At 36.6% G+C, this 12,150-nt stretch overlaps 1 protein-coding gene across 2 annotated transcripts; it reads right to left on the minus strand.

The window, feature by feature from the left end:
* Positions 1-8,159: 8,159 nt before the first annotated feature.
* Positions 8,160-11,878, minus strand: LOC108485529 (gamma-glutamylcyclotransferase 2-1). Of its 2 annotated transcripts, none has more exons than XM_017789381.2 (9): positions 11,326-11,878; positions 10,591-10,717; positions 10,427-10,503; positions 10,136-10,192; positions 9,856-9,912; positions 9,713-9,753; positions 9,519-9,590; positions 9,309-9,388; positions 8,160-9,162 (listed from the first exon to the last, which is right to left on the minus strand). In XM_017789381.2, exons 2-9 carry the CDS (start codon positions 10,697-10,699, stop codon positions 8,981-8,983), a joined length of 675 nt encoding a protein of 224 aa, XP_017644870.1. In that variant the 5' UTR covers positions 10,700-10,717; positions 11,326-11,878; the 3' UTR covers positions 8,160-8,980. The 2 variants fall into 2 exon arrangements, with proteins under 2 accessions (XP_017644870.1, XP_017644869.1); XM_017789380.2 differs by having other exon boundaries at positions 10,591-10,703; positions 11,326-11,876.
* Positions 11,879-12,150: the final 272 nt, after the last annotated feature.

The raw sequence follows: 12,150 nt of genomic DNA on the forward strand, positions 1-12,150 counted from the left end.
CACGCTTGGTGTATCTTATGGAACACCTTCCAACGATTGTTGTTTTCCCATGGATTTCCTTGATGGTAGAGGTGGTGGCAACTCAATTTTGTTCTTTCTCCTTTGATTCGACTCCCATATTTTTTTTTCATGCAAACCCCGAAATTGTAGGTAAATTGAGTCATCGATAACGTTTTTCATTGGCTTATAGATTAAATCTTGTGGCTCAATTTTCACACTGACTTTACAGCATAAATTCATGACCAGGTGTGGAAAATATATATTGCTCAAGTCCTCATAAGCGCACTTATGCATATACCAATTAAGCAATTTACCTAAATCCAATTTTTCTCTTCGCAAAATAGCATACAACAATATGGCTCAATAGAGGGTGACGTTAGAGACATTTTTTGTTGGATAAATTTGGGTACATAAAAATTACATTCACATTTTCACATTCAGTGTAACACCCCTTACCCTTATTCAACGCCGGAACAGGGTACAAGGCATTATCGGACTTATCACATGGACAAACATACAATTTCGAGTTATACATTTGCGTCCAAATTAAAACTTTTTGCATTTATCATAAAGTCCCTAATAAGAGCCTATGAGGCCCAAAACATGCTTTGGAAGTGGTTCGGGACTAAACTGAAAACTTTAAAAAATTTACAAAACTTAGAAACTTTTTCACTAAACAGGGGTCACACACCCATGTGGATATAGGACACGCCCATGTGGGCAGGCTGTGTGGTCACACAGGCTCATGTCCTGAACCAGTGTAACTCTCTGTTTGTCAGCCAATAACAAATTAAGGATATACGACCAAGTCACACGCCCGTGTACTAGGCCATGTGGTCGATTTAAAATTTATGATTTTTCATTAAATAAGTGCAGACTTCACACTCCCAGGACACACGCACGTGTCCAAGGCCGTGGCCCTCACACGGCTGAGACACACGGCCCTGTCTCTGCCCGTGTACTCAATATTGGGCATTTTTTTTTGCAAAAATTAGGGTGCAGGGGACACACGGCGTAAAACACATGCCCATGAGGCAAGCCATGTGTCGTACATGGCCTAGACACACGCCAATGTGTCTATCCGTGTGGACAAAAATAAGGCTATTTACCAAGCCATTTTGCCACCCTTTAATGCACACACCTACACAACATAACATAGCACCAATCCAAGCATGTACATACAACCAAACATCCACAACCAAGACATCAACACATCATTCATGAAAGGTATCATTATATGATTATACTTAGAACCAATATTAACCTATTTCCAATGGTCTTATACAAAATGATCTTCTAACTAATATAAGCCAACACATTTGGCCAAATCAAGTATGACACATAGCAAAATAACAAAGTCCCCTATACATGCCATAACTCAAAATGTTGAATTCATTGGTACCAAAATATTTGTTGATAGTGTGAATGGATCTTCGACAATCTCTGAAACCCAAGCTAGCTTGATGACACTATAAGACAAAGGAAATGAAAGGAGTAAGCTATATAGCTTAGTAAGTTCCTATGCAAATAATAAGCATCACAACAACGCATTTAACATACAATTAACATGATGAAGATTAGCATGAACGTTATCAAAATCTCATAATCACAACTTACTCAATCATAATCCTACCAAGAGTTCATCGCCTACCGAGGTCATTACTTATGAGTTTTACGTACATACCTGTACCAACTCGCAACATAACCATATCCTTTCATAACATTGACATTCCCGTTGAACACTTGGAATATTAACGGATACTCAGAATTTTACACACAAGTTCCATAGATGTAGCTGAAGCTACCTCATATCTCATAATACATATGGGCTCGTTTTCGAGCTATTCACGGGCCTGCTCACACAAGCAAGCTGTCAGTCAGGACATAGCTACACAGTGCTACTCACACAAGCTGTTAGGTATCCACAACACATGCTGGACTACCCAGCCACTGGTAAGACGTACGAGACTAGCACCCGAATTACATAATTGCATATACATATGGGTTCTTAGTGACATGTCACTCGTATCCTATTCTATTCCTAAAATTCAACCGGGATTTCTCCCGTGTCAAAAACTTTGTCGAATACATCCAAATATTCAATCACAATTCATACAATATTAAAGCATTTAAAACATAAACATAACAATGCATTATTTACATACGAACTTACCTCGATATAAAAATAGTAGAATTGGACCTAATCGTCAAACAATTTGTTTTTCTTCTGATCTAGGTTCGAACCTAGTTTTTCTTGATCTATAATAACATTTAACTCATTTAATACTCACATTATTCAATTTATCCCAAAAATCATATTATGGAAAAATTACATTCTTGCCCCTAATATTTCACATTTTTACAATTTAGTCCCTAGACTCGTAAATTGAAATGTATTCAATTTCTTCAAAAATAAGCCTAGCCGAACCATTTTCATACTTATACTAGCCCACATTTTCCACTTAATCACACTTTTACTACTTATTTTATAACTTTTACAAACAAGTCTTTTTTGACATTTTTACTGAAAATCACTTACCAAAGTTGTTTATCTAACACCAAACATGCATTTTCTACCATTAGACATCAAAATACACAAATATCTAACATGGGTAAAATTTTAAACTTCATCTTTCTTTCAAATTAGTCCTTGAAATAGCTAGATTAGGTTACATGTAACACCCCAAATTTTGGGCCCAGGAGAAATGGGCGTTGGGCTTAGGGAGCGTTTGGAAGTCGACATGTGAATAATTACATAAATGAAGGCTTGCTTCAGGGGTTCAAACCTGGGCTTTAGCAAAATTTTTTGTTTTAAGTGAATAAAACCCTGAATGTTAGGTGGTAAGCCTTTTAAATAATTAAGGTTAAAAGGTGATGCAAAGAAGTAGGTGGTTAAGTGGTAAGGAGGCGTTAGGAGTGTGCATGTGGTCAGGGGTTCGAGTGTCACCATAGTATTATGCTAGATATTTATTTTGCTACATGGACAGCTAGTATTGAAGTTGGTTTGGGACTCTAAGTTGAAATGGTCATGGAGGAGTTGTTGGAGTGATTTGTGGAATGATAAGGGGAGAGATTCAAGGAGAAGATTAGGGAAGGTTTTGTAGAGAAAAGTTAGAAGTTTGATGAGTTGAGGGAAGCGTGCCGAAATGGGCATTAGGGGTGTGGAAATTTGGCTAAGCTAGTTTTCTACTCTCTTTTGTTCAGTTTTGGTCACTTTTGTTTTGGGGAAATCTTTCCTTTTCTGTCGTTTTTGTTATGAACTGAAGTGCCGAAGGTAGTCTATTATTTTGGTTTCCATTTTGGTTGCTAGTAGTGTCGAATTGACCATTTGGGTAAAGTTATGTGTATTGCCGAATACCTCTCTTAACCTTTGTCGACTGCTCTCCTTCTTTCACCTTTCTTACCTTTCGTTTTCTTGACCGATTTTAGTCTCTTTTCTCCCCATCTTTTTCTCCATTTTTTGTTCTCCTTTCCTCTCGATATTTTGATTTCTTTCCGATCGAATACCCTCTGTCTCTTGCTTGCCAACCTTGTTTATCTTGTTCTGATTTGGCCGAACATTCCTTGTCCCATCTCTCCCTCTCTATTCCGGTTCTACAAGAGTTCTCGACAAGACGTGATCGTGGGGTTTTAGGTATTCCTAAAGAGTGGTGAAGAGCAAAAGTACTCAAGTCGTCAAACCCTTTCTTCCATTATTCTATTAAGGTAAGAGCATTACCTTTCTCATTATTTGAGCATGGGCCGAATGCCCTATATCTCTGTAAGGTTTATGTCGTGATCCTAGGCAATCTCACCTAGTAAGATCTTTTGATATCGCAGATTATTGGCAAGTAAAGTGGGATCGATTTTAGTCTACTATGATTTAGTAGAACAGGCTATGGTTTGTTCAATTGAGGTAGATAGTATTTTTGATTTGGGGATTAAGAGCCTATGAACTCTAATAAGTGAATGATTGATTGAATGTTTGGGATGATTGTAGGTTGAGTGCATGTGGGTTAAGCTGCTTCTCGCTAAAAAGGTGTGTACCCATACTAATAAATCGTAGAACGGCAAAATGCCGAAAAGCCAAAAAGCTGAAACTTCAGCATTCGAGGCCTCATGAGCGTGCGAACTCCTGTGTGGTGAACCGGGCCCACAAAGCATGGGCGATAGGCTGTAGAGGCTGCCACAAGCGCTCTCATAGACTTAGGCCTCGATGGGCCCGATGAGCCCGTGGGCCTGTATGTGTAAATCTAATTGTAGGTGGGAAATAGTTGGGCTTGTCATGTCGTGTACATGGCATAAGCCGTTCTGGGCCAGTTGGGCCAGAATGGGCAATGTGGGCCCAATGGGCTCGTGGTCCCCACACAGATTTAATCCACGGTAAGTGATAAATATTGAAATGGGCTATGTGGGTTACATAGCTGTAACTGAATTTGGGCTAAATGGGCCACACGAGCGTGTAGGCCCACTTGGTCCCATTTACACTGTTATGATCATTTAAGTTATCTATGTCACTCGAAGCTACTGTAGACCTTCGAAAAGGTCGTTATTTGAGCTGGAACCCCAAAATAGGTAAAATAACTGTTATGCCCCTGAAGGGTGAAATGACTAAAATGCCCCTATATGTTATATGATTGTTATTGTATGCTATTTATGATATGTTTGCATTTATGTGAGATTATAATGCATGGGGGACGAGATCATTGATTTGGAGGAAGTATATGATTTGTTAGGGTTGCATGGTCGCTTGACGACTGTGGATCCACTGATGGCTTTAAGCCGATTATGTGATTGGCAGCTGTGCTACGATACTTGGTTAGTGCCACAACTGATGCTACATTGGAGAGTAGGGATGGGTTGGTCGATTTAATCCCCATAAGAGTATAGGGTTTGACAGGAGACAGAGTGCAAGGTTGGTCGGGTTCTCACGCATTGCATATTCTGATTTTGATATTGATATAGGCTAAGGCCCAACCAAGGCTTAGGCCCAATTGCCACCGATTCTGTAATGGGCTTAAGCCCAGATTGATATGATGCATGCTGTCTGATTGATAGGGTAGTACACACTGAGTTTTCGTGAACTCACTACCTCTTTTAATTTTTTTCAAGAAATCCTCAATAGGCGGTTCGACGATGGGAGGACTCGGAGGTGGCCACACTACGATCAGCTTTAAATTTTTGTATTATTTTGATATTGCTTAAATTATTTTCTCTATGGGTTTTTGATGTAATAAGGCCTTTTCTCTAATTTTCTAGCTTTTAATTTGGGGTTTTTAACTATTTTGATTTATTTCTGTTAAAAGTAAAGCGCGGTTTCCCAAAATGATATCTGTTTTCAAAACATCATGATTTTGCAACTTTGTTGAAATACATCCGCAACAAACATGTTTTTAAAAGTAAGGCTAGTTTAAGTTGACTTTAGAATTAAACAAAAGGTTTTTTTTTTCAAGCGAGTTTTATTAATAAGACAAAGTTTTTCAAAAATGCATTTTAATGTGACACGCCAGATTCGGCCATAACGTCTAGGCCGGGTTTGGGGTGTTACATTACAAGGATCTCAAAAACATGGAAATTATTAAAAACAAGGCCAGAACGGACTTACAATCGAGCTTAGAAGCTTGAAAATCCCTAGCTATGTCTTCCTCTTGTAAATTTTGGCCAAAGGGGACTAAATTGATGAAGATGAAGACTTTTATTTAGTTATTTTGGCTTTATTTGACAAATGACAAAAATGCCCTTATACATAACTTTAAAATTTCACCTAATCATGTCCATTTTTGTCCATCTAATTAACAAATGGTCTAATTAACATCTAAGGACCTTCAATTTAAAATTTCATAGCAATTAGACACCTCTAGCTTCTAGAACACACATTTTGCACCTATTGCAATTTAGTCCTCTTAACTAAATTGAGTGCCCAATCGATAAATTTTTTGAACGAAATTTTCATGAAACTATTCCATGAAACTGTAGACCATAGGAATATAATAAAAATAAATCTTTCTACGTCAGATTCGTGTTCCTGAAACCATTGTTTCGATTTGGCCCTAAAACAGGCTGTTACATTCGGAAACATTATAGCTTGGTTGAAACTAATTGGTCTATCGGTAAGATGGTGATGCTTCCAAGTCCCTCTACTTTCTGTAAGGTAGTTAATGATAACTTCTGAATCAATGTTGTCTAACGTTATTTCATTAATGGTTTCAACATAAGCATGCTTATGGTTGGGTGCACCATAATAAGTCTGGTGAGCTTTTAGAGACATGTTAACCTTTTCCCCTGAATTTTAACCATGTTATTTTCTGTGTGCTTGAGATTTTTGTAAAACTCGTGCATAAGTGGAATAACATCAAACGATTTCAGTAGAAGGCAAAAATCAAGCCATTGATGGTAATTGACTAAGTCCCAAATTTCTTTTTTATAACTAGCCACGTCAGCAAAACCTCATTCAATGATGAATAGTTTTTGTTGAAACTTATAAAAATCATCCTTGACTGCTTTGGAAACAAATTTCACTTTGTTATACTCATGAGGATCACTCTATTGAGCTTGAAACTTAGTCCATTTTGTGCCTCTTGATGCTGTTATACTCAACTCAACCAAATAGTTCAATAAATATGAAAATAAAATTAAATGTTCCAAAATTCTCAAAAAAACTGAAGTTATATTCAACAATGAACTATCACAAGGTTCTAACACTAAGAATAGTATGCAAATACGCCAAGAGTTCAAGATAAATGGGTATCTAAGCAAAATGAGGAACAATCAACAAAAACCCCCAAATTTCAAATGAAAACCCCTAGGATATTTACAATCTTTAAATAAATAAAAATTAAAAACCATAAGTTAGATCCTTTAACCTTACAAATGATTGAGGAAATTGAGTGATTCCTTACCAACGTGTTGAATTCCTCTTACAATCCTTCAAATATTTCTACACTTTCCAATAGAAACCTAAAGAAAAGTTAAAATTAGAGAAAAGAAAAGTTTTTAAAGTCTGAAAATGTGATAATGAGAGAAGAAAGGAGTTATGGAGGGTTTAAAGAGATAAAAACAGATGAAATAGGGCCAAAAAACAAGTAACATATGGGTTTTAATGACAAAAATTAGGCGGGATCACAACTTGAAAACGAGTCGCCTGCAGTTTTTCAGCTCAATGTCACAACACTAGGTATTGGGTGTCGCGACATTGAGTAGTCTGACTTGAGATGTCACAACACTAGGGTATCCGATGTTGTGACATCGGCCTCATTTCCTAGCTTAAGTAGGTTGGCCCTCAACACACGATGTCATGACACTAGGAAGCGATGTCGTGGTTTTGACCTCTTTGACTTACAATGTCACGACATTACTTACTTGGTGTCATGACATTGGCCTCATTACTACTTTTCATCCAAAATTTTCAATCATTTTCATACAACACCTATTTCTAAAATTAATCATGCAATTTAAAAATTAACTATCTAAATCCAAAATAAAATTAAATTAAATCCTAAAAATAAAATAAATAATTTACAAATCCAAATTTAACAATTCAAAAGAAGTTTTTAAATTTTCATTAGGTGATCGATTTCGCCCCCCCAAAATGAAATCTTAAAGAGGTTCTAGATGTAATGCCCCTCACCCTATATGGACAAGAGACCCTATTGGTACAAAAACCAATACTTGATTTAAGGAAATAAAGAATAAAATATTTTTATAGAAGTATAGAAAATATATTAAATCAATTTTGAAAATTTTAAATCTTTTTAAAATCTTTTTTAATCAATATGCGAGTGTTCGGAGGTGTTCGAGACCAAATCTAGGCCTTGGAGAGCCCTTTTTGCTAAAAACACTGTAATGACCAAAATAGTATAGGAGGTGTGGTACCTAGGGCCAAAGGTACTGATACCTAGCCATGGTATTGTACATTTTGGCATTTTACCAAATGGGGTGTGGTACCTCTAGAGCCAGGTACTAATACCTTTGCCCTAAAGATTAAAAATTGCCCTGAAACACTCCTATTTCAACCTTAAACTCCATATCAAAAACCAAACTTTAAAAACTTAAAAATAATATTTTAATTACCGAAAACAACTCCCAGAATATCTCCAAACTAGATTCTTATAAAACATATTCGAAAAATAGCTAAAGCCCAACACATTCGTTCATAAAATATAGTCAAAATGTAGTAAAACTTGTCAAAGCATTCATGAGTGATATTAGCATCATAAAACATATATAAAACCTCAAAATCCAATCTAACTAGGGCAACCTAAACACGTAACATCTGACTTATGGCCATCCAAGGTAAAGAAAATAAAAGTAGAAACTGTCACCATTACAACTTTTAGAAATATGAAACAAATATATATGCATCCCTCAATGATCTCTCTAGTTCATCTCACTAGATACAAGTGGCAAATATAAATCTTTCACTAAAAAAATTACATTTCATGAATTTCATCTCGCTGCTATCTTTGGCGGTTGGACCCTGCTGCTGCTTCTTTAATGAGATATCTGAAATGAAAACGACAATGCCAAATCCCCAAAAATCCAGCGAGCATTTTTATTTTGGGTTTCTTTAGAACATCAACCATTATATATCACTGGCCAATTGCAAGAAATGCTCTCATCCCATTTTCAACCAACACAGCAGAATTCATCCCGCAAATAATGCAGCATCGCGGCAAGGTAGGGCCAAGCTTATCAATCATCATTATTGTTGAAACATAATTATACATTTTGTGTCTGTACATCCAAATTATAAACCCACATATAGAACACAAGCATGCAATGGAATTCTCACCACCGCAATAACAATTATATTGTTATTGTTATTACTAAAGTAAACAACAACAACAATAAGAATAAATAAGAAATAAAGTTATCATGGCAAGGCCAGTTTGGTTCTAAACTAAAAATGCCGGGCAACTTACCAAAAAGGAATAGCTCAAACCCTTCTCTCCAAGAATAATATAAGCGTGAGTGATTCATATTTGGGTTACAAAGACGACAGCTATAAATCCATCGCAACTGCTTCCGGAGGAAGCAGATGCAACTGAATTGATGGGATCTGTGCCTGGGTCTGGGATTTAAGAGGTTTGAGAGGAGAACCTACTAGCTTCTTCTCCTTCGCCATTGTTCCAAGCACCTTCCTAACTTCATTTGCCAGCTCTATAACCAAGTCATCCTCATGACCTGTTTCCACGCACAATAAAAAATTAAAAAATTCCCAACCATATTTCTTCATTCACTCCTTCAACATGTTGTTATGCATGCATATACAGTTAAATGATGTATTCACTATCAGTTTGAAGTGGCCAAAGATAAACCACAAGACTGACCTATATCAAACATGGCCTTCTCCAGCAAGAAAAGATAATCCCTATTGTTCCCACAGGGTCCAACAGCAGTTGCAATTTGCCTGAAAATTTTTAATAGAAAAGTTTTTTTTTTAAAAAAACAGGGTACCAAGCATATGTTACAATAAAGCTAACACCAAAATCTTCCATCAAATGATTGAAAAGGTAACAATGGAAGTATTCGGATACTACCAGGCCATCTCCTCCAACGGAGCAGGCCCCAGGTAATACTTGTTTGAAACTTTGTCAGGAGTAGATGTGAACCTGCATAAAGTAACATTTTTGTTAAGGAAGTTGTGCATTAAAGGTTTGCTTCTTTTTTCCAACCTATTACAAACTGGACGATAAAAAAAGGACATGAGAACTTAAAAAGCAGGTTAACTTACACAATAACTCCACTTAGAGCAGGCCGCAGGGTATCTGTTTCCTGATTGAAAGCAATCACAAATAAACTTAAGCATGGAAAATGAAGACAAACTTGAAGAGACAAGCAAAGAAAACCATTTCCAAGCCCTAGGAAATCTCATACCTTGAAGAAGTCCACGAGGGTCTTCTGATCATATTCACATTCCCTTCTCTCCAAGTACTACAAATTTGGAAATAAAAAACACATTTTGTTTCTGAGTAATATGCAATTAGTTGAGATAAAGAATGCTGAAAAATGACAGAATTTTTTTTTTTTTGATAAAAAAAATGACTGATTGTTAAATGATACGAAAAGGGACTAGATTTTAAGTGCCTGAAGAAATTTCCTTTTGTAACACAAAATACATATAGCTATACAGCCTGCGAAGTAGGAAGCAAGATACCTGCATTGCTGCTCTTTCCTTTTCAGGACTGCCCCGAACACAATAAGCAGCACCCCACTGAAAGAAATAATGTAGACTTAGCAAATAAAGAAAACAGGAAGCTCTTAGCAAGACTGAATAATTAGAAACAATGATCAAGAGCACATTAACGTAAAATAAAAATCTCTTGCTCTAAGACAGCCTCCACAATATGCAACAACTTTAAGTAACCCAGAAGAAAACAATTGAAGGCACGAACTTGATAACTAAGAGATCATAAGACAAGAAGAGTTGCTGTCAGCTGCTACTTACACAAACGGCTCCTTCAATGTGCTCCAAGGTGCAAGTCCTTGCAGGATCTTCAGGTGTACCTCTGTGATCAATGCATGCTGTAATGCAGAATAAAGAAGATGCATAAGCAGTTAAAAAAAAAATACTGCAAAAGATGCTTAGCAAGGCCAAAAATTAATACTTACCAAGGTCAAAAACACGCCTGTAATCCTTGATGAAGCCTATGACTTTCTCATCATACTCAAAACCAGGGTTCCAGACCAGTGAACCATAACCAAAAACCCAGAAAACCATACTCCTGAGAAAGTAAAGCTTTTTTCACTAATATTATTAGATGAAAACAATGGCATCAAGACACAACATAGAATGACAACAGCAGTTCCTTTTGAAATGGTTATTGTCCAAGTTGTGGCAAGGCAATGCGTTTGGATTAGTTTAATTAAATAGCGGAGAGAGAGTGTTAGATTTTTTATTTGATTTGATTTGTTTTGATTTGTTAAAAACAAAAAGTAAATCCCTAAACTCCAAATTACGACAAAGAAAAAGATTAAATAAGCACACATGATACTTGAAAAGAAAAATGATTGAAATGAACAAATTAACCCGTATATTAAAATTATTATTAACGAAAAGAAAGCGGATTGAAGTCCCGATTATTAGAAAAAAAGGATGGCGAAAGAAATTAGAAGCAACATTGTTGCTGTTGTGATGGCTAGATATGGAGTAGCAGTGAAGGGCTCAAACACGTAAGTTGCGCTAGTATTTACGTCGTTATTATTTGAGAGAGGAAGACCCAAAAAAAAAAAGAGTGGGGGAAGGAGGGAGGGCTCGGGGTTCTTGATTCTCATTAACAGGAGAGAAATGAAATTCACATTCGGATTTTTATAACGAAGAAGAAGCAAAAGAGGTAGAGAACTTACAACAACTTAGATAGATGAAAGAGAGTGATCTACTCTGAGATAGAATAAAATACGATGTAGGGGTGGACGCAGGCAACTTATGAAGGGGATGGATGATTTATAGATTAAAATTGCGTGGTCCTCTCTCTCTCTCTCGCTCTCTCTTAGGGTTTTGGTTTGTGTCAGATCCTAGGCTTGGAGGCTTCCATTTTCCAAGACCAATAGAAAGAGCAAAGGAGATGAAGAGGACTGAAGGAGGCGGCGATGGCATGTTCCAGGGTATTTATAGCTGTCACTGCCTAATAATTAGGAAAGGAAATGCTAATTCAAATCCAACTGGCTGAGCAAGAAGCCCACAACCTCATGCCCTCAATTATGTCTATATATATTGTCGAAAAAGGAGCGAACATAACATTCAAAGGAATCAGTCAAAGAGCTCGGTACACATAAACTCCACTAGCATCTCTGCCAACACAGTAAAGGGGATAGAGACTCCGGTGGAATATTACAAATGCACAAAAAAAAAAAAAACCGGAGGTTGAAAATTGTTTTCCCATCCTGCTAAAACATCCACGTATTTATTGCATGTGGAAATATAATTTTAGTACTTGAATCATTAGACAACAATAATAATCAATCTCAAGGTTGGCAAGGTTTATACGTTTGGGACGTGTCTATAAAAGTTGATAATTCAATTTTTATGATAGTCTCGGCTTCAGCTCTCGATCTTTTAGAATTGTCCATGGAAAAAGACATCTAAATTAAGTTTGAAGCAACTTTATCTATAAATTTACTATTAAAAAATATGAAACTGACAATTAAGCGTAAAGGGAATGCCCATTCCTT

Source organism: Gossypium arboreum, chromosome 6, assembly GCF_025698485.1.
Source record: "Gossypium arboreum isolate Shixiya-1 chromosome 6, ASM2569848v2, whole genome shotgun sequence".
Lineage (NCBI taxonomy): Eukaryota > Viridiplantae > Streptophyta > Magnoliopsida > Malvales > Malvaceae > Gossypium > Gossypium arboreum.